Source organism: Sturnus vulgaris, chromosome 5, assembly GCF_052056855.1.
Source record: "Sturnus vulgaris isolate bStuVul1 chromosome 5, bStuVul1.hap1, whole genome shotgun sequence".
NCBI lineage: Eukaryota > Metazoa > Chordata > Aves > Passeriformes > Sturnidae > Sturnus > Sturnus vulgaris.
Window position 1 is genome coordinate 14,716,117 of NC_142247.1, and position 22,691 is coordinate 14,738,807.

At 37.8% G+C, this 22,691-nt stretch overlaps 1 protein-coding gene across 4 annotated transcripts; it reads right to left on the minus strand.

Moving 5' to 3' along the window:
* Nucleotides 1–293: 293 nt before the first annotated feature.
* Nucleotides 294–22,689, minus strand: SAXO6 (stabilizer of axonemal microtubules 6). 4 transcript variants are annotated; one of them, XM_088164929.1, is made up of 15 exons: nucleotides 22,483–22,689; nucleotides 21,495–21,600; nucleotides 18,886–19,238; nucleotides 18,319–18,435; nucleotides 16,351–16,494; nucleotides 14,684–14,817; nucleotides 12,469–12,568; nucleotides 9,318–9,356; nucleotides 8,787–8,962; nucleotides 8,119–8,400; nucleotides 6,282–6,394; nucleotides 6,062–6,159; nucleotides 4,935–5,175; nucleotides 3,816–3,884; nucleotides 294–1,599 (listed from the first exon to the last, which is right to left on the minus strand). In XM_088164929.1, exons 1-15 carry the CDS (start codon nucleotides 22,636–22,638, stop codon nucleotides 1,493–1,495), a joined length of 2,235 nt encoding a protein of 744 aa, XP_088021055.1. In that variant the 5' UTR covers nucleotides 22,639–22,689; the 3' UTR covers nucleotides 294–1,492. The 4 variants fall into 4 exon arrangements, with proteins under 4 accessions (XP_088021055.1, XP_088021057.1, XP_088021056.1 ...); XM_088164931.1 differs by lacking the exon at nucleotides 22,483–22,689 and adding an exon at nucleotides 22,059–22,144; XM_088164930.1 differs by lacking the exon at nucleotides 9,318–9,356.
* Nucleotides 22,690–22,691: the final 2 nt, after the last annotated feature.

Below are 22,691 nucleotides of genomic sequence, written 5' to 3' on the forward strand. Positions count from 1 at the left end.
ACCTTTTTTAATATTGTCAGTACTAGACAGCACTCTTTAAATCATTTGTTGGGGACTGACCCTTTGGGCATTGCAGCACCCACCCACTTCGAGTCACCATTTAAAATATCTGTAGTCAATTACGATTTCTAGTGTCAACATATCTAGCTTCAATAAATTACTCTTCTGAAGATCAGCTCTGAGGTAACATCTTGTCTTTCTTAAGTCTACAGATATTCCAGCTGAAAGGTGAAACAGAGAACTAAACAGAGAAGTGCCAATGTAATAGGCTCTGCCAAATTCTCCAGCATAACTTAAATAGAAACAAAGCAAACAACCATTTTTATTTTCAGTAATATGCATACATAATTACATACAAAATCAAAATGCAATAAAGTGTGTAGAAATTTCAAATTGTTCTTGTATAAAATTTTCAAATTAAGTAGTATTAAAACCTGAAGCCACACACAACTAAATTGCTTGCTAGCCACCTATTTCCTCTATTTCATTTTAACTTGTCTGCATCACTTGGAAGGTTAAAATGAGCTGTCAGCATAAATCACAAACACTTCTCACTATGACAATCATAATGCCATCAGTCTCCCTGAAACAGGAAACTAAAATAAGAGGTAATTAAAAATATTAAAGTCAAGGAAAGAAAACAAACATTTTTTTTAAGTTTACTTAAAGAGCTCACTAGTCCTAAATACCCTAGTTTGAAGTGGAACTGAGGAACACCACTGGCTAAGGTGGCTGAATTTGCTTTTTCTAGAGAAGCTGAAATTAACACCAGACATGGGTCTTAGTCTACAAGGTAAGCATTCCTATCAGTATAGCTGACAAATTGCAGTACTGTACACTCTGAACTCTGACAGTCATCCTGGCCAAAAACCTGTGGACAATGAACAAACCAAAATGCTTTGCTTTTCTTAAACCCTTGTTTGTTCTACAGTTAATGACACTCTACGTTAGTGTCATTAAGAAATTAGAATTTTGTGGTAAAAAGTTAAAAGCAGTAAGTAGTAAAAGGAACTCTTTGTTACAGTGCTGTGTTATGCTGACAATTCATCCAGTAACATAAACACATACACCACAGCTGCCCTTGATAAAATAAAGCAACTGAGGTATTTGGTGAACGATGGTATTGCCCCTGAATACTGTTCCATGTCATACTGCACAACTACAGCAGAATATCTTGAAAAGTCACACACAGGTTCCATAAAAAAATAGGTTCAAAAGTTTCCACTGTAAAAAAAGTAAAGTCTCACAAGACTGTTGTAACATAGTGAATTAAGACCAAACTCTCAGATATAAAGAACATCAATTTTCAACATCATCAGTTTAAATATTCAATTTTCAATTGGGATGGTAAGTCCTAAAACTTGGGCCATATCAATGGTAAGTGAAAGGATGCTGTGTGAAACCTACAATCACAATTTCTTAAAATGTACATTTCAAGCTATACAAAATACATCATTTCACAGAGTAGTTTCTATACAACAGGAAGGAGAAGCTATGCCTTGCCCCAGAAATCCTTCCTCTTCTGAGCTCGTTCCAGTATCTGAGATGCAAGAGAACTAGATGCTGCCGAGCGAGCAGAAATCTCAGACAACCTGTCATCTGTGGGGAAAGCAAGAAGGAAAAAAGTAAATAGGAAGATTAAACATACATATCCAAACACAGCAGACATTTTTTGGATATTTTTTATGTCCTCTTTCACAATGGATGCTAAAACAGTACCATAATACACTTCAATTCAATTACTTGACAACTGACATGCTAGAAAAGAACCTCGTAAGGAAGTCTCTAGTATGTTAGGTAAGTTTAAGAGAGTTACATGCCCATCTCTTGAGAAACTCCAGAATGAGACCCCTGTGTTCACCTGGAATTGCTCTATTCTCCAAATCATCTTGATCTTTACTCTCCAAATCAGAAGACCTCAGGAATTCTTCCTCTGCCATTGAAATCCATACAGACTAGAGTCTAGTAATGACTGACGTATTCTTGAAAGCAACCCACTGCTTCAAGCAAAGCAGACAACCTTAGAATAATATGACTAAAAGATCAGAACCCATGCTGCCAAAAAGAATCTTTCTGTGCCAAATCCAGCTAGTGTGCCAAAAGCTGCTAAAAGGAACATGTCTTCTGAAGAAAATAGTTTACCAAAAAGACAAGAAGAAGCAGGCTTTAGAAATATACTTTTGAAGGGTCTTCCTTTTGAATACAGGGTCCAATTCACACACAGTAAAGCTCCTAAAACTGATCAGTCTTGCTATTGCATGCCTAATAAAGCACATTATAATTCTTTAACAGCATTATTAAAATGTTGCTACAGGTCTGTCAAGATGCTCTCTATGAAAAATGACCTTAATTACACCCATTCTCCTGCAATGGATTAGAAAGAACTTTATCACTAGCTTCCAGACCCCTTACCAACAAAAAACAAATCCAAGAAAAAATTCAAGTCAATCCAAACAGCACCAGTATTCTGTCAGTGTTTGAATTAACTTTCAGCAGAGTTTCTAAATTCTTAAAATACAGTGATCCTAATAGCCTGTAACAGGATCACACACTATGTGTAACAACTATATTCCCATGTGTGAGAAAACTGCAAACTGCACTTCTGCAAACTGACATGTCATTGGAATAACTCCCAGGTTTGTACCTGAACAAATATGAATAAATATGGGCATACAAAATATCTGTGAGTTGGCACATTTCACCTGTTTCTGCAAGTTCATACATTATCATTCAGCTCACAGGGAAAAATAAAAAAGAAACAGCAGCTACAGCAGTTAATCTGTGTGCAGCAATCTGTGTGCAGCAAGCTGCAGAATACTACAGGATGCATGTTTTATGCAGTTGCACAGAAGCTTGGCTGAGCCATCTGCACCACCCACATATTTTTCATCCAACTGCAATGAGTAAAACAGAGAATCAGCCTGAACCTTGGTTGAAACCCAAGGAGCAAAGAAGCACCAAAGGGTACAGAAACAAGCTTTTGGTTGTTCTGGGGTATTACTATAAATAAACTGTAATCAGATATAAACCTGCTCTGCCCATACTCTGAGCTGAACCAAAAACAGGTGATGGCAACTAGCACAGCACCACTCCAGGCTCAACCTCAGACACGGCACTAAGAAAAAGTGTATGGCAGATACACTGCCTTTGGTTGACTCATGCTACTGAAAGAGTTTATTTGTGTCTGCCCACAAAAAGGCCAAGATGATGCAGCTGTGCAATGGCTGCTCTCACAGATTAACTTTAAAATGAACATTTTTTTTTAAAAAGGCCAAAACAGCAATCAGAATAGTAGCATGCCATAAGCACCCCTAACAGACTGAGCAAAAGACAGGTGGGAAAATTAAAGTCAGAGGGATCGTTTTATGTTGCACATCTGGGGCTAAAGTCTCACATGCAAAACCTTTATCTTAAAGTTTGTGGTATCTTTAAAGTTGCAACCAAAGTTACTCCAGCTGCAATTTGGGCTGTGTTGCAGTTTCCTTTAGTTGCTATCAACACAAAGGCTTAAAAATGTGTGGGCAGGAAACAATTTTAGGTATGGAACTAAGCAGGCTATAGTAACCATATCAAGAGCCACAATGGTCTATTAATTTTCAGCCACATTTAATGGTTTATTCCTATTACCCTATACCTTCATATTCATACTTCAGATTACTAGGTTGAACATGTTCAAATTATTCTGATGAAAATACGCTGTAGTTATTCAGGCAAACACATAAACCAGTATTATTTACTGCATTCAGAAACATCTCACATTCATGCAAAAGTTAAAATTTATTTAGGTTACAATAATACTTTGGGACAAGAAATACCTTCATCATTACGGTTTCTTTCCCGAAGAGGCAACTGTAAAGTTCTCACTTTTGGATTGCCAAGATTCCCTACGACACAAAGTCAAAAGGCACAGTTTTGAGTCATTTAAAAAGAGACTAAGATAATACTTCATTTTAGAACATCTAAAAATGTTGTAACATTTTCTCCAAAATAAGAGTCTTCTAAATAGCACACATAAAAATTCTACCAGACTCCTTTACCCTAAGATGAGGTAAAATAATCTTGCTCCACTGTATTCTTCTCAAGACACCGTTCTTTGGTACATGCTACAAGCCACTTAATGAACTGCACCCAAGGTGCAGAACTAGAAACCAGCACCCATTCTAGTATTTCTGAGGAAATTCTCTGCATTTCACCTTCCCACTTAACCTGATAACTATTTGCTCTGTTCTAGAATGGAAATACTACTTTTTAGCTAAACTCTGTAATCAAAGGACCAAGAACTGTGGGACCTTAAGCAGCTAAGGAAAGTCTTTCTGGAATGGAGACTAAATGGACAAGGAATCTTTTCTTTATCAAATGTACATCCCCAGTACCCTTAAATATTGTTTAAAACTTTTGAAATGCTTCAGTACAAATTCCTCCTCAGCCAAGAAAAGGTTTTTCTCAATATCCAATATCTAGAGAAAGCTTTCTAGTTTCCTTATCCTGCAGAAATAATTTTAGGGAGCTTACCTCTCATAAATCCACAACTCTTTCAAATAATACTACATCACAAAGGTCCCATTTACACACTGCAGTTAGCAATTGCAGCTGGAAAGGTGTCACACCTTCCAAATATTAAAATTTAGAGCTGTTCATGCTAAACCAAATTATTCTCATGAGCAGTATTTACTGAAATTAATAATGCAAAATCAGACAACAAACTGATCACTGTAATACAGTGATATTAGTGGAATCTAAAACTAGGGTGGATATCCAGCACATTTCCTCAGCAAGACTAACCAACAACATAGTTAAAAAACTTTTGTTTATAAAGAGCATATTCTTTATAGATACTGTAAGGCTGCAAGCTCAGCACCTCTTGGCCTGAGCACTGCACAATAGTCATTTACATCCTGCATCACTCTAACACAGACTTAATAAACAAAACCCACCATTATGCTGGAATTCTGGATCCTTAAGAGTCCCTTGAATACGATGAGAGGGACTCCAGCAAGGCACAGAGCACCGTTTTGCTGACTTTGACTGCTCTTGGTGGGCTGAAGCAAGAGGAACTTGCTGATCAACAACCCTGTTAGGAGGCAACTGATCCTGCCTAAGTGGCAGAGGATCCACAGTTCCCAGTCCAGCAGGTGCACAGTTAAAGAGTGAAGTGGCTTCCATTTTCACATCAGGCTACAACATAATAAAAAAAAAGGAAGGATCAAAAAAAGCACAAAACCTCAACATCTCATATACAGTCTCCAAGTATAAACCCTCAAAAATGCAGCAAAAGTTCACTGTAAGTTATTACACCTCTCATGCAAGTGCTAAAAGAAAAAGTATTCCAAGCCTGTGAGTGTAAAGAAAATATGTTCCTAAGAAAAAGTGTTTAACATGGACTGAAAGTAATCTACTGAGGTCAAACCAAGAGCTTATTTTCTAAAACTGTGATTTTTTAGATTTCACAACAGCATAATCAACTTCTCATGCAATTATGTCTGCTTATATTTCAGAACTTACTACAGAGGATGTATGCAATTAAATGATAGCTCTCTTTGTAGAACACAGTGCAAGCACAACTTGACGAAAAACTATCAGAATTTTGAGGATAACAAACTCCTAAATGTTTCTATTTTTCCTTTAGTAACTACTCAAGCTGCAAAGTAAAAGCAACATAAAAGTAAAGGAAAGGAAAGGTGAAGCTCTTATGGCTCCCTCTTGGAGAGAGCAAGTGATCTCAAGCTATCTGGAGCTGTGCCTTATGTCAATAGCTACAATAACTAATAACTAAGGGGAAATCCTACTGGCAACCTTTTCATTTTTCTGTAAATGGATCCCGTGAATTTAGTCAAAGAAGTCAAAGTGAAGCACATCTAATCTCACTCCAATAGTCTCAACTCCTTTGTCTGACACCACAAAAATACTACGTATTCAGACGTGCTTTTTTTAGTCACAGATGCTGACAATTTTAAGACACCAAATAACAACTCAAGAAAGCTATTTCTTAAATAAATTATTCATTATTACTTAAAAAGTGCATTCCTAAAATTCATAATGGTAAGTCTGCTTTCTAGCTCACCTGGAAGGACTTTTTTTTTGTAGGGTTTGTTGCTAAGTTTCGCTTTCTCTGAGGTGAAGATGACTTGAATTTAGGAGCAGACACCAGAACAGTACCTCCTATTGTATTGGAAAAGATGAAAAATGCCTTATTACATTAAATAACCTAATAAATTCATTCAGTTACGTTTTTCTTTTCTTTAGTTCTTGAAATACTGCTTTGCATTTACAAGTCTTTTTACCAACAGCTGGAGTAGTGTGATCATGATGAGTCCTTGGGGTCCTGCTGCCTCTCCTTGAGGATTCAGAAGAATCTGATACAGCTGCAGAAGTGTTCAATATTAAGGCATTCTCACTGAAAAAAAATTGAGTGATGATTAAATTATTAGCTAAGGAAGGACTCAGGAGTCTTGCACTCAAGTTTTCTGTTTCCAATCCATTCCTACAATGAAGCCTAAGACAAACAGTTAAGGCCTTAACACCCAGCAGCCTGTAGCTAAAACATTTGCTTGCCAAGGGGAGTCCTGAATTCCAGCCCTTAAACCCCAATTTCTGTATTTTAAACAGTCTCAAGCTATAAATCCAGGCTCCCTCTGTCCTGAAAGCCCTGAGCATATTGCTGCACAATACAGAAGCTGAACAGGAGGGCTGGAAAACTTTGAACCCAAAAAAACTCTGAACATAGCTGCTGCCTTAGAGCTGGGAGTGTGGGTTTGACATTCTTCAGTCAATGTGGTGGAACTGAAGTCAAAGATCTCAAATTTATTTAACTGCTACAGCCCCTACGTTATTAAAGATACGTCCTAATATAAATATATAATAAATAAAGATATAAATAAATATATTTATAAATAAAGATATATAGATAGATAGATCATACATTATATATGTATATATAATCTACATCAACACTACCACTTCTGTCTTCTGCCTCCAGGTGCATTTCAAAAGGACGTGGCAGTATACCACAATGTGGAGAAATCTGATTCTATCAGTACATGATAGGCACATCTAGGCAAAGAATTCCTCATTTCTAGCTCTCAAGAAGGTGTAACATGCAAGCATTAAGCTTCTCTGCATGGCTGAGTCCAGCACACATCCCAGAACACACAGAACCCCACTGCAAGATGACAGAAAATTGACAATGTCAATCAGAGAAGTCTATGAACTAGACTATCTCTAGAATTAAACAGAAACTTTAAGAAGTTACTAGATGATGGTTTTGAAAGCCTGTATTTAATTTCTGTTGGAGTCTAACATCTCAATTTTTTTTGCCTGGTTTGAATACATGGTATTATCCCAAATGGAGACTATTACAGATTCTTACCTTTGATCAGTGCTGCAACACCAAAGATAAAACGCAATGAGGAATATAAAATGTGTAGCTGACATGGTTACAAGGGTCAAAGCTCTTCAGAATTAAATGTCTATCAAACTAAAGTATTGTTCTACAAAAAAGGCACGCAAAACTTGCACAGTAAAAAGCCAGACACTTCTGAAACTAGATACAATTTAGGTCTCTCAAATGTCAAATACACTACTGTGCACATACTGAGCTGATCTCCCATTATTTGCATATACTCCTCCATGTTTTTCTCACCCATGTTTAGTAAAATAATCACTGGTGATTATTGGATTTTTTTTTCTCCTAAGTCCTTTATTTTTGTCCTCTATCTTATAAGAAAAACAGATGCTTAAGTACAACACGTATCCTATTCTATCCTATTCTATGCTGTCAACTTGAACCAAATCATGAGTTTTAACCTTCACTAAACTTGGCTGCTGTGTAATGAAGAGTCTATTCAATGTAATAAATAATAATGTAATGTAATGTTAATGTAATAAACTTCTGTCTTGCAGGTTAGAAATGTGGTATTTTTAATGATAGGTCCACTTCTGTAAACCAGGTCAGTGTCTTAAAACTCATTCCTTATCATACTATTCAAAACAGAAGTACTACCACACCAATTTACACTCTCTTAAATATAAAAACTATTTAATACACAAATTTCTGACCCGACAGAGAAAATACACACACACGCATACGTATATATATGTTAAAAAAATGTTCAGTTTTACCCTTCAGTTTTCTTATCATCTTTAGCATCCTTATTGTTTTCTTCTAACTGCTGGGCCATGACTGCAGTCTGTTCATCTGGCTCTTCTTCCTCTTTCTCTTCTGTTGATTGTTGATTTTTTCTTTCTTCAGTACCTTCTTGTTCATCCCAAACTAAACGTCTTTTGACAGGAACAGTTAAAGCATCTGACGTGTCTTTCTTTGTGCTGTCCTGATGTGGTTGTTCTCTGGAGTTAGGTTGCTGTAGCACTTCAGGGCTTGGTGCAGCCTCTTTTTCAGAAACACTAGGTAAGAAAGAACACAGCATTTTGTATCAGTGATTTGCACAATATACATGTGTCTATATAGAATATATTCATCCAATTCAGTTCTTTTCAAAACGTATAGCTCAGATATTAAAAAAGTAGTACAGCTGACATGTTGAATGGTTAAGCTGTCACTGCAGTTTCATCTGATGAAGTACATCCCGTTTTCAAACTAGATTTTATGAAGATTCTTTCTATATTACCATTTCCAAAAGTGCAATGTAAAATAGGGCTGCATTTTCAATTTAAACAGCAAATTAGATTATGATAAGTGCTCAAAAAGCAACTATTTCCATACAAGCCTATATTCAGCATTTTTCCCAGTTTCAAAGCTGCAGAATAATAGGCAGGAATGACAATCTTACCCGGCAAGATCTAGTGCTCTGATGTTGTTGCTGATTCCTTCTTCTGAACTGGAAGTTGAGGACACATCCCAAAGACTGTTATTATCAGAGAGGATCTGATTGAAATGGTATCTGGAGAAGTGTGTTCCCTCTACTCTTTGCCTGTAAGCCTTCGCTCTTTCTCGAAGCTCTCTCACCTACACATCAAGGTTTCATAAGTTTCACAGTTGTTTAAACTTCACTAACAGGCTACTATAAATATTTGCATTAGCTACTGGCAGCTAGAAGAGAAATGCAAGTTACTCATAATACAGGGCCAGCCACAGTACAAACATCGCATGCCACAGCAAATGTAAGAAGAAAGCAAAAATAATATATTCAGTAAGCATGTTTGAGCCAAGAAGCCAAAGCAGAATCATCAATTATTCATTCCATGAGCACAAAAATGTATGCAGTAACAATGATTAAGTTTAGTGCTGGATTCTAGTTTTTTCCATCAGCGCTCAGACACAGTGCTCTAAACACTGAAAGAGGAACTTGGATGCAACCAACCTCCATATACCACATGGAATTTAGGGTGTTTTGAGATGCCTAAAGAGAAGAATACAGAGTTATTTAAAATTTCTTATTTTCCTCTCAATACTCAAGAGTGGTATTGTTATTATTACCTTTGTAACTTTACTTCAGTCTAGGTAAGAAACTAAATACTAAAAACGTGTCAATGCAGCTCTATGCTGCCTCCCTGAGATTCAATAAAAAGCTCTCAAACAAGTACAGTCAGCACTGGCATTCCAACAGCCTTTTGCCAAGCCTGAGGAAATTAATTCAGATTTCTAAACAACACTCAAAAATACATTCTATAAATTCTATAAATATATTCTACACTAATTCATGATAAATTCAAATCAATAGATCTATGTATATGTGTAATACTGAGTTTGTATGCTGCAAACACTGCAACAGTCTCTAGCTAAATATTAGTGAAAAGTTAAGATTAATACAAGAACTCTGGGTGCTATTGTATGCAAGACATAGTATCAAAATTATTCCTTCTAGGCTACCAGCAACTTCAAGAATGAGATACAAAACTGTGTCAAGTTTTACTCCAGAACAATAAAAGTGATAACCCCTCTCTTTTAACATTATGCACCATGATTTTTACAGTTAAGACCATTTAAACACTTGCTGTCTTGTGTCCTTCACCCAAACACAATTAGAATGCAGGGAGAAAAAGCAAAACGAAGAAGTTTATGTTTAAATTATTAAAAATAACTTTGTGGTATCCTATGAATTCTGACTTACTAAAAAATGGTCCACAGGAAGTAAGTATTTTGTCAAAGAGCAGGAAAGTAATACAGACATTTCCTCTACCACATTTTCATAGCTTTTCTTTTTTATCCTTCCTTCATGATAGATTTCACATCATTCCTACTGTAAGGAACAGAGTTAGTGGGCTAAACTCAGCTAATCCCACTAAAAGTAACTGGATGCAGCAGATGGCTATCCAGCTAACATCCCACAGTCTAACCCACTAAACTTCCAAAGAATAGCCCATTAAAAATATATGCTTGTCATTTTCAGAGGAGAATTTAAAGTTTGATGTACAAGTGATTTACTGGATTACTCACTTTAACTAGAAGAATAAAAGATTAATTATGATAGCCAGAACAGAAGGAACGTAAATCCAGAGCAACAGGGTACCACAGGAGGAGGAAGAATACTAAGTCTCCAGTGAATTGTGAAGAAGTACAAAGGACAACCTTCTCCTTCAGCAACTCAGCAGGCAGCATTAACTCAGCAGGACACAGGCCCTAGAGAGTCCTACTGCCATTATGAATTGCCCACATTAATTTTTCAGAAGCATAATTGGAAAAGACTTTTTTTTATTGTTCAACTACAGAAAAATACCCTTAATAATAAATTGCAGAGAAGCAACCTACAAGTAATCACTATGGCTAAGGTCACACCAGGATTCTATTATGGCATTTGCCTGTTTGGACTCAGAATTTCAGAAAGCCTGCTTTGGACAGAAAGTCACTCACGTGCCAAGTAACTTCTTTCCAGTTTCCTGCAATTCCCTTTTTACAGCAAGAAAATCTCTGTGGAAAGGTCTGACGCACTCAAAACATATCTTGACAGTGTGGGAAATCTTTGATTTTCTAACTAAATGCCACAGGTAAAGTTGAATATCTATCCTCCACTTGCAGTCTCCTTATTCTTTCCCTGAACTGTACTGCAGTGACTCCTCCCAGATGACTGTGCCATAAACATACTATATCCTAAGGCCCAGCCTTTAGTTGCCTATCAGTCAATTGCTCTTGAAGATGAGCATTGCTCCTTATTGGTTTGAATGTTTCATGATGCAACATCAACAAATTAAAGTACTATATGCCAGAAAAATTACATCATATTTTACAGAAACATTCAGTAAACTACTTGGGCGGCATGCAGTAGTTCACAACATCTTGCAACCTTAGTTACAGTAAGTCTAATGCATATATCAATGTATATAAAAACTAAAATATTGCTTCTTTTCTGTCTTCTAACATCTCCTTGAGTCTGTTTACACAGAATAGATTATGTCATGCATGTGTACACAAACTCTATCTCATACTTTAATATAGTTTAAATATTGAGACCTATTTCTCATTGCATGTTTTGTATGTATTCTGTAATTATTTCTTTTTGCTAACATGAAAATTACTTGCTAGATTAAGTCTAGCAAGAAAACACAGAACTGAAAGCTACCAGACTACTCCTGCAATTCTCAGAGAACCTTATTTTCAAAGAGAACCTATATTCTCAAAGCCCAGCACCCTAGAACCATTTCCTCCAGTTCTACCTTCCACATCACTGCAGACCAAACTGATGAGGAAACTCACATTCCCAAGTATCTGCCACACAGGTAGCAGCACAGTGTCTCACAAAGGCTCCCTCTATCAGCTGGGAGAAGACTATGCCAATTCAGTGAAATCAGAGTGCTGCAGAACTAGCTCTAGCAGTTTCTTAGCACACTATTAATGGTTTTGATTTCCTTGATTAACACAGGAATCACACTTAATAATGCTAGGAAATGCTGTGGTCTTGAAACTACTCAGCATTTTCACAGTTCTGTCAAATGACTTCATATAGTATAATATGGATTGCAGTTTCTGAATAAACTACAAGGAAATACACTGACTGAAACTTGCAAGAAAAATTCTCAGTTTTATGTTGTATATGACAGAATTCAGTTGACTGCTTTGAATGGATTCATGCATGGTAAGCTAATGAACTGAGCCTATCAAGCCAACCTAGGCTGATATATATATTGTCCTTTTCATTTTCATTCCCATGGAATCTCCTATCATTCAGCTCCGTATTTTGAACACTTCTGCTTGTTACAACTGGGCTGAACATCAAGAATAATATTACCTGTCACAAGAGACTCTGTTATGAATGATCCTGATTGTACAGGAAACAAAACTTCTCCCTCACTTTGTAGGCCACATTAATATTTTTTTTAAGTCTCATAATCTTTTTTCCCTATGTATTATAATGACTTGTCAGAATTAATTGCCTTTGTATACTCACCTTTGGGAGTTTGAGTCATTAGAATTACAATCTCAAAGCTGTATTTTATAAATACCACAGTTCAAAGTTTTTTCATCTAAAAATCAAACACAAAGCATACTCAGGCTTCAAATTTTCTAAGAATACTCACCTGGTTGTGAGCTTTACTCTTAATACGAGACCAAACTCCATCTTTGTAGAAATACTGGGCTGGAGACAAAAATTTTGACCTATATTCAGTGTTCATCTTCCTAAGAAATCAAGAATGAGGAGAGAAAAAAAAGTAAAGTTTGATATCCAGAACACTCTTTAAGAGCACTTTTAAAGTTACTCAACAAGCATAAATATACTTGTACCTAAATGCCAGTGAGATGCAAAAAAACCATGTGCAAACAACAATTCAAACCAACACAACTAAGAAAGTTGTGAAAAATACTCATTCACAGTTGGTGGTCCTTCAAGTAGTTACTCCTATTGTTTTTTCCTTTCAACACTTCCACCCAAAGCTTTTGCCCTGACAGCCAATAAGCAGAACATGATACACACATCAACCTCAATTACTTCAATGCAAAGCACGGGACCTTGATTTAAGTCACTGATGAAGGTACATTTAAGTAAAAATGCCTGGTTTGGCATTAATGTGTCTGAGACATTTCCTTCCATGAACTCCACTTTAAAGACACTCTGCATATGGGTGGGGTGAGCTGCTGGGACTAGAAACATCTGACTGCCAGAACACTGGTCAGTATAATTCATCTACATCCTAGTGGCTTTGATCTTCAAAAGGCCTCAGTACTTGAAAAGATGGGTTCATTTTTCCCTTCTGCCACACACATACAAACACAGAAAAATTAACATAATGTAACCTATAGTAGGCGGTAAGTAGTACTTTGAGTCCTTAAGCACTGAACTGTGGATGCATCATCTTAAATCTGAAGATATTTTTGGATTTAATCATGCTTCAGAACATTACCAACTTAATTTTAATATATTCAGCACAGGGTGGAAAAACTCTCTTTTTCAATCCTTCTTCAGAAATAGGTCATAAAAGCCTGAAGTCAGGGAATAAAATAAACCTTGCAAAAAGAAAAATATGAAGGTCAAAAAACCCTTGATATTCAAAATTTCTCTCTGTATGTCCCTTTCTTTAAAGCTGACAGAAATCCTTCACTTGTGGTTGCAAAACCAATGGATTAGCACAAAAAACACAACACTGCTGTGCCTTGATCCCGGTCACTATGCTGCAAAAGCAGCCCATGCATTGCAACACAGCTTGCATTCAAGTAACAATCCTGTCTGCACACTGAGAATTTGCACGTTTTGACAGCTATTGGCCCAGTGATGTTTTAAGAGAATTTTATCCTGTGCTACTACACTGAAGTCATAAGAGGTAGAAATTTGCCCTTAGATGAAATGAGCCCCAGCAAATGATCAAGAATTTTGCACATTACTGAGAGCAAAACTGACTACAATCTACTGCAAAGAGTCCGAAAACCAAATAGTTCAAAGTTTTAGCTATACTATATCCACTCACTTTTCCATAAACCAATTTTATTTCATAGAATTTGGGGTGACAATTTTGTAATCAACTCCCAATATCCAACAGCATTCAGACAGGTAAGTCTCCTCTCCCATCTTCTCTCTAATGCCCTAACACTGCCACGAAGAATGAAAACAATTGCTGGGGCATAACATTAAACACAAATGCAGGAGACATGGATTAATCTATGCATTTTAAAGCCTACTTCTTGGCTTTTATTGCTCTTGACATAGATATGTATGAAATGGAAATACAAGTTCAATTCCTGCAATGTAGTCATGTGGCAGAAATAAAAAGATACTTTGACAGCACTCAATAACATACAATTTCACTTAATTTCCATGCTTGCCAGATTACTCTAAACAGGACAGACTTCCTTCCTTTACTTCGTGTGTTTGCTTTTGTTACTCAAGCACACAAGGCCTCATAGAATAAGCAGACATCAAGTACAAGCACCACAGTTTTAAGGTATGGAGTGGGCACAGTAGATGAAGCAGTTTGAAAGGAGCACCTGTTGAAAGTTTAGCAGCAGCACTGCCTGATTCTACTTCATTCATGTTGTATTCATTAACACCATTATTATTGCATCACAAGGTTCAACTGAACAGGAGTGGTTACAAAGCTTCCACTTCCACTGCCCAGAGAAGAGGATGGAAATTAATATCAGGTTTAGATGTACCCACGAGAAGCTCAATCTCAGCACTGCAAGGGGCATTTTCCCCTGCAACTGCAGCATGGTGTGGTTAAAGGCCCACAGTCCATCATTCTAAATACTGGGCTGCTGTACACCTACTCACTAGTCTAGGTTTTCCTATTTTATACATACCCACGACTTGTATGTAAAGTGAGGGGCTTTGGACTGATATGTTGCTTATTATTTTGTTTAGGATGTTTCTGTTCTGATTTCCCTTGTTTTGCTGCATCTTCTGCTGGTTTTTGAAACGGTTCTTCCCTCTTACTCTAAGGCAAAGATAATTTTAAAAATACCACATTAGCTAACAATCTGAAAACCCTCATATTTCTTTTGACATCAAGTACTTGCAAATAGTTAATTTTAGTGTTAGTTGTTTTGATACAAACATCACATTCTTTTACTAACACGAAAACAAACTAGCAAAATGCCATAGTTAGGATTGAGTGCAACATTCTGCTAGTTAGATGATCCATTTTGACCACTTGACAGAATTAATTCAACACGAAACACAGAAATAAAATAATACGATATCAGCACATTCTAACCTGAATCCATAAGGCAAATTTTAAAATATTTGTTTTAGAAATGTTTAGATTTATTTGTTTGGGTTTTACACCAAAGGTATTTTTTCCTCATTATTTCATTCTTTCCGAAATCCAATGCATGACTTCTGATTCTGCTAGAGATCTTCATGGATATTGTTCAATTTTAAAAAAATTTAAAAGCCCACCAAAATCCCCCAAAACTTTTTCAAGATATTCATCAGAGACGAAGTATTGGTATAAACAACCAGTGTTTAGGCACTTTCACAAAAATTCCCTACTCATGACTCCTCTTACTTCATTTATTACCTGTTCTCAAAACACAAACTGAAATGCCAATATCAAAACCAGAAAAATGCTTCCTGAAAGCCTCAGGCTTTTCAAGATTTCTTCATATCTACTTAAAGAGGCAAAAGGGGACATAAAATTTCTCATCCCCAGATGGGATTTAAAGAACTGGGCAGGTCTGAGTTTAAATGATAAAACCTCCAAGCCAATAATCCCCTCAGAAGTACCAATGGCTCAGTTTAAGCCAAGGCACTGCACCTTTTGCTCAGCAGTGGTCCTTATGAACATTTTGTCTGACAACAACCCTTTCTGTTCTACCAGCAACAGAGATGGTAGTGAAGAGACTCAGATTAACTGGGAGCATCACACAGCTAGTACAACCCAGGCCAGAAGATTCCTAAAAAAACAGAATGACAGCTTTTTGGAACAGTTCCTAAGGGAGCTGACTCAGAAAGACAAAAAAGGAAGATGTATGCCCAGTGGAAACAAAGTCAGGTGACATGGAAAGAATACAGAGATACTGCTTGCCACTGTGGGGAGAAAATTCACTATCTCTGGTTTACAACATTCAAAAAGTTCCAGACCTCCCATCTAGCCCTACTGCACACCAAGATGCAACAATTCTTCCAATCAGAATATAGATCAAAGATTTAGATTGCAGAAACTATCCTAATTACTAAAAACAAAGTAACTGGGAACAAAAACAATAAAAAGAAATCACTTCAAAACTCAGAAACTTAAAACTTTAAACTGAAAAAATTGCTTTACAGAGGACCCATTACAGAACCCCCAAAGAGCAGAGCTGTACAGAGTTCTTTTTGGTCTTTATAGCAAAATCACTATTGAGTCCATCATGACTAGCAATACTAAATAATTTCAACCTAAACCCACCCCCATATAGAATAGATCAAAACTGCATAAGTACAACTAAAGCTTTTCTTTCTGGGAAGTATTTGCTTGTTAACACACCAGAAATTCCTTCTCTTCTGAACCACCTCTCTCTTGTGGACTCTTAACAGGAGCAGACCCTTTGGAATTTCTCTCAAATGCAGTTTCAGAAGTAATAGCAGGAGGTTTAACCGGAGGTATGGATTGTTTTGTGTTGCAAATCAGCTGCATGGGAGGAAGAAAAGAAAACAAAATAAAGAAAAAAAGTGTGATTTGTTTACCTTAAGGCTAAATTTTCAAAATCTGTTAACTTATTCACACAAATACACCCACATATGAGCAGAGAGACAGTCATCTCTACAAATACAGCATGTGTGGACTAATGAACAACTAGGAGAAATTCAAGAGAAATTTAAATACATTTAAAAATTACCAAATCAGACACGGTTAAACCTGTGATCAAACACTTACTGAAGTCTACTATCTGAGGTTTTGTTTATTTGTTTACTTTATTTTTTGTTCACCTTCAGAGCTGTATGTAGGATCATGGTTTTTTAAAGGCATGCCATAAAACTTCCATATGAGTCCTCAGTACATGTCCTGTCCATAAGCAACAGAAAATTGCTCTAAGTTTTAGAGCTGGATGCTTAGAGCTTGAGCAAATTAAAATCCACTCCTTTTCAACTAACACAGTATTATAAATAAAGGTAGAGAATTTCTCTAATATGTGGTCATGTATTATCTCCTCATGGGGTTCCAAATTTCAAAACCATGCCATCTGTGAGAAGCATGCATTTTCCATAGATTTCCCATGAGAATTTAGGTCTGACTTATAATCTAACTTGGATAACTTTGATATTTTCACAGAATCTCTTCAAGGCAAGGGATTATCAGTATTGAGGCATATTCTTAGTCATATCAACAGTGAAGAATAATAATTTGTTAATATGTACCATTTTTATAATTAAATTTTCCCTAAGTTCTACTTATCCATGGATGTATAGTGCCTATAGACTTATTCTCACTGCTTCTTCTTCTATATAAGCTGTGACAAAAGCACAATGCTCACAAGCATTAATAATGAAATTATCAAACTGATTGCACACAGAATCAAATGGAATTCTCTTTGATTTTTTCCATGAGGTGACTTTCTGGAAACTGCCTCTTCCTCAAAAGATCCTTTGGCTTCTCTATACTACTGTCTTGTATTTCAGTGAATTTTCATTGCATAAGGGGCAGCTGGGAAACATATCCTGCAGTAAATCCACCTGCTTGATACTCCAACAGAAAAGGACAGGATAGTGATTATTTTAGTTATCAACATTTATTGCCTCTGAAAGATGTTACTGAACAAATCCACCACCTGAGGATAAAAAAAGCACATCATCTCTAGTAATCCCACTAATGTGTATGCTTCTAGTGAAGAAAAAGATGACAAATGCAGAAGTGTCTGTTTCACTCTTCAGAATGACCAAAAGACTGAGTCTCCTAGGTCCTGATCCCAGTAACAGTTAATTGAAAACATAAAGCAGTCTCACACTCAGTTACTCTTTGTGGTCTCACCAGAAAAAGCAGTATTTTCAACCCTACAAAGCCCAAAAGTTCATGAGATGTATTAAAACATTACAAGAGTATCTTAAAATCAGAAAACTCCACTTTTAAATATACGCTGTCATCATGAAAAAATAAAACACTAGAGAGACACACCTTAGGGCTTAGAAGTGTACGTGCACAAAGATGGAAACTGAGAATAAGAAACTAGGGCAACACAGATAAATTAATGCAAACAGAAGAACAGGACCCTGTTAGAAGGAACAAAATACAAGGCCTAAGGAGAACAAATACTTAGGCCTGACCATAATAAAGAATCACAAGGAAACAAATCCAATTGTGCTACACTTTTGTACAGTGAGAGAAAAAAAACGGAAACAACATTAAAGTTTGTTGTTCCCCCACCATAAGAACAAATAAAGGAAATCTTTTTGAAAGGAAAACTTTGCTGATATGTAAAAGAAAGTATTATTTGCTTTTTGGATTCTATAATGTTACCTGTTCAGCTGCAAGTATTGGTGACTTTTCATGAGGACTCTTCCAGATGAACTGGCTTTGATATTCAGAATTTCTGGGGATATTTATGCTTGTTTTCCTCTGAAGGGCTCTGTGAAACTGACAGTGAAAAAAAAAAAAAAAAAAAAAGAAAAATATAACAATGATTGTTCCCTTTCCTACAATATTTTGCAACTTAGACATCTTTCAACACACACTTTTGAAACAATGGTTTAATTTTGCTTTCAAGAACAAAATGAATGCTAAGTACATTTTCTCATTATAGTCAACTACCCCCAAAAATCTATATATTATTGGCTAAATCCTTGTTTGATTGAAATCAGTGGTGATGACACATTCTGAAGATGCAAATGAGGAGCAAATTCTATTGAATTAAGAAGTACCAAAATCTGATCTCAAACATACTGTTCTTCCAACAAAGAAGCTACAAGAGAGCATCAAAATACAAAACCAAGAAAGACTTCAGCAAGACAGTCTGAGCATGTCTGTGAAATTACTGTTAGTAATTTTCAGACTGGTCAATTAAAAAAAAAAAAACTATTCCCTTACCCCATTACCAATTTTTTCTGATTCCTTTTTTGGAGATGAAAGTGCTTCATTTTGATTTGGTGGAGCTTCTGAGGGTGATTTCTTCATGTTGTTCTCCGCAAGGGCAAGAGCTATTTCACCACCAGAATCTGCCACATGTGACTGAACTTTTGGGGGGAGTCTGAGTCCTTCTGGTGTTTCAAGCTTTTCCTGATTCACATTATTGTTGTTGTGGTCAGCGTGCAATTCTGCAGCTTCAGTTTCCAGAGGGTCATTCAAATCACAATCTGCTGTCCATTCAAGGGATTTTGAAATCTGTGGATTACGGTAAGGTACCCTTCTCTTGGAAATGAATTTTGGTTCTCTTGTGATTCCTGAGAAAAAGCCATATTAGATTTAACAGAAACATTCACTGACGACAAAGTATCACTCTATAACAAGAATAAACTGAAAGTTTATCACACAACTGATTACTAGAAAGCTTGGAGCATTGACAGACTATGAATTACAGGCATGGCTGAGAAATTCTGTGTTCTTTCCCATCTCCAAATGACTTTCCTTTCCACTAAACAGACAGGAATATGGTGTCCCAGAACCATATTGGATTAAACCCTATAAAGCAAAAATGTCCACAGGACAATCCTGCCCAAATTGATTCTGCGAACTGAGCAACAACAAAACTCACATATCCAGTGAAAAGAATGTGGTTAGCACAGGGACAGAGTAACCAACCTGTGGGGAGAAAGTATGCTACAAGCACTTCTCATTACACATGCACAACACACCTTGCTCAACAGGTTCCCTCCGATTGTGACACATCTCTATCCACTTGCAATTTAAGACCGTCTCAGATAACTGACTTTCATAGTATGTACAAAAACGTTTCCAAAAATAGAAAAATATTTTGTAACAAAGCCGAGTATCAAGTTATTTAAAGAATTGCTGAGTTTTACACATGCAAGTGAAAATAAAATTTCCCCATCATTTTAAGAAGAGTACTGAACAGTCGAAGAGGAAAATCACACGAGGGAAATAGCAATTCACTTCAAAGAGCTCAACTGCGATGGAAGAATTAGTGAAAGCCCCTAACTGGCTGAAAGAAACACCTTCCACAAGAGAGACACACTTGCATCCCATGAAGAAGCAATGTAGAAAGAGAGAACAACCTATGGTGAAAGGTATATAGAATGTGCATATGTCTGACTACACATACAGGATAGGAAAATCATTCCAGTGGGAAAACACTGGAAGAGTAGGAAGGACACTCCAAGCATCTGCAGCTGTCAACTTTTTGCTGTAATGTTCCAAGTGATTCCTAAAATTGCTAGTTATGTCATTCAACAGGAAGAATCATAAGTAAATGATCAATAAAAATCTGCAAATCCTATGAGGTACCAAGAATGACATTTAAAGATGTGGGTGTTTAAATATCCAGAAAAGAGGTGGGAGTGAAAATTAACACAAATACGTAGAAAAACTACAGCAAGCATGCACAAAAATACCATCAATATGAGAAAAAGGAGAAACTGCTGTATGGCTAAGTCATGAATTTATTGCAAGGCTTGTAAAATTTTCAGTTTAGTTTGACTGGAAAATAAGCATAGGTTGCCATTTTACAAAGAAGTTAACACACTTAGATATTTAAGCGTTTCAGAATTCGTGACAATTGTAGCTCTCAATAACAGGTACCCATACACAGACCCATGTGCTAGGGAAAGCAAGGTTAAAGAAAGATGTAGTTTGCAGTAATGGAAGAAAGCAGTAATATATCTAAATGATAACCTTTAGCAAGATTAAATTTTTTATTTGTCTAGCACCTTGGCTAAAAAAAACTCCTATTGCCAGCAGTCAGTTCTTAATTACAAGGCCATAATTTACAACACTTTTTGTAGGAATGAATGCATTGTACTCTAATTACACAGATTGCATAGTGCAGTTGCAGTGAACTGCACAAATTTTTTTTACTCTGCCGTGCACCACTACAATAATCACTATTTTTACTACTCCTTTTCAAAGCACTGCAGTTGTCATCATTCTTCAGTTTACTCCTCCTTTCTCAGCTCCCTACAGGCCTTTCAATCCCACTACTATTTCCTTTTCCTCTTGCTTTCTAGCCCTACATTTCCCTCTCATGATAATGTCTACAATCCTTAAATCCTACACTACAGTACCAAAAGGTTTTTGCTGTAGTGGCTGACCGTCTCTTTCAGTTAGCTGTACCTGTTAGGTTCATAACAATTTTATTTATCAAACTTTGCCCCAAGTTAGTCTCCCCTTAAAAACTGAATTTTATTTACTATTTCCATATATCACAGACAACCCAATCCCACCCTCGACACACCCTATATGGGTTAACACTGCACCTGTGTTTCATGCTTGGGTCTTAGCTTATGCTGCTTGTCAGAAACTACTTTTTTTCCCAAGGTTTATATAAATAGGACTAATTGAAAGGAAAGTTTCAGTGTAGACATAAAGGATATGGAGTTCAAAAACACACTCTATCTGCATGATGACCAAGACTATACTTTTAATTTAGTTACAAAGTGCACAAACTGTAACAGTTCACTGTGGCCATGCGCCCATCACAGCGAAACTTTCCAGGCCTTGGCTGTAACCAAGGGGGCACTTACCAAACTGATCCGACCGAAGTCCTGCCCACAAGGATTTCTGCTCTTGGGACGGGCTACACAACTCAGGGCTTCTCCATTTGAAGTTTCTCTTGTATTCACTCAGCCCCTACAGCAAACAGAGAGGAGTCTGTCAAGCCACCGGTGCATCTCCTGCTTCACTGCTCCTGCAGTAGCGCATCTGCGAAGCGGGGAAAAACACCGACACGCTGCTGCAGGGTGAGCTAAGCTGGCAGGTGGCTCATCTTCCGAACCCACCCGCGTCGGAGAACAAAAAGTAGTGCTGAGAAAACGTGGAAGCATTCCATGCACAAAAAAACAATATTAAATTTAAAAAAAAAAAAAAAAAAGCATCGTATGTCTTCAAATGAATGGTTTCAGGAGCAAACACAGCCTGGACCCACTGTCACCCGCACGACCGAACTGCTTCTGTCTTTACTGGCCGGTGCCGTGGCGCAGGGGCCTTCCCTCTCCCGCTACCCCAGGACGGGCCGCAGCCGCGCTCCTGCCGCCCCCCGGGCCCGCGGCCGTGCCCTGCCCGCCGGGCCCCGCTCCCGTTGGGCTCACCCTGAACCGCACGGGCATGGCGGAGCCGCGGCGGCCGCACGGCCGGGCCGGGGCCGCCTCCCCTCGGCTCGCCGGGCGCCTGCGCGGCGGCCGCCCAGGGCGGGCGGGGAGTGCGGGGCCGGGCCGGGCCGGGCCGGGCTGCTGCCCCTGCCGGCCCTGCCCTGCGGCCATGGGCGAGCCCGCCCCGCTCGAAGCGGGCGTGCCGCGGGCTGTTGTCGCCGTGGTGTCCGATTTAACAGATTGCTCCCCGGTAACGGTGCTGTGTGTCTGGGGAAGCACAAGAGGGAGGCACCCGGTGCTTATGCATCGCACGGCCTGCGGGAGCTTGGGCGCCTGGTTACAAAAAAAGTCACGTGTCCACGCATGCTGATTTATGTTGCTACAAAATCAGCGTTTCGAGAAAGGAAAAAACCAAGTTTCCTACCCTTCTGGAGCATCTGCGATGGCGTGGCAGCTGCCGGTCCGCCTTCGCCACCTCCCCCGTCCTCGCCATCCGGTCAGGAGATCCTAATCCACCTTCTTGCTCAGATTTTCCCTCGGGGGTCGCTTTTCTGACTGCCTTCCCCCTGCTAATCTCCATGCTGACTGTTTTTGACTGTGTCACATTAAAGAGAAGGGAGAGGGTTTGTACAA

Bases quoted from the DNA above. Each gene is read 5' to 3' on its own strand.
- SAXO6 (XM_088164929.1), bottom strand. From the start codon at position 22,638: ATGGAGATTAGCAGGGGGAAGGCAGTCAGAAAAGCGACCCCCGAGGGA. The intron at 8,401-8,786 runs GTAAGATTGTCA...TTTCTTACCTAG, and splicing joins AGAGCACTAGATCTTGCCGG to TGTTTCTGAAAAAGAGGCTG. The intron at 3,885-4,934 runs GTGGGTTTTGTT...TTTGTGTCGTAG, and splicing joins TCCAGAATTCCAGCATAATG to GGAATCTTGGCAATCCAAAA.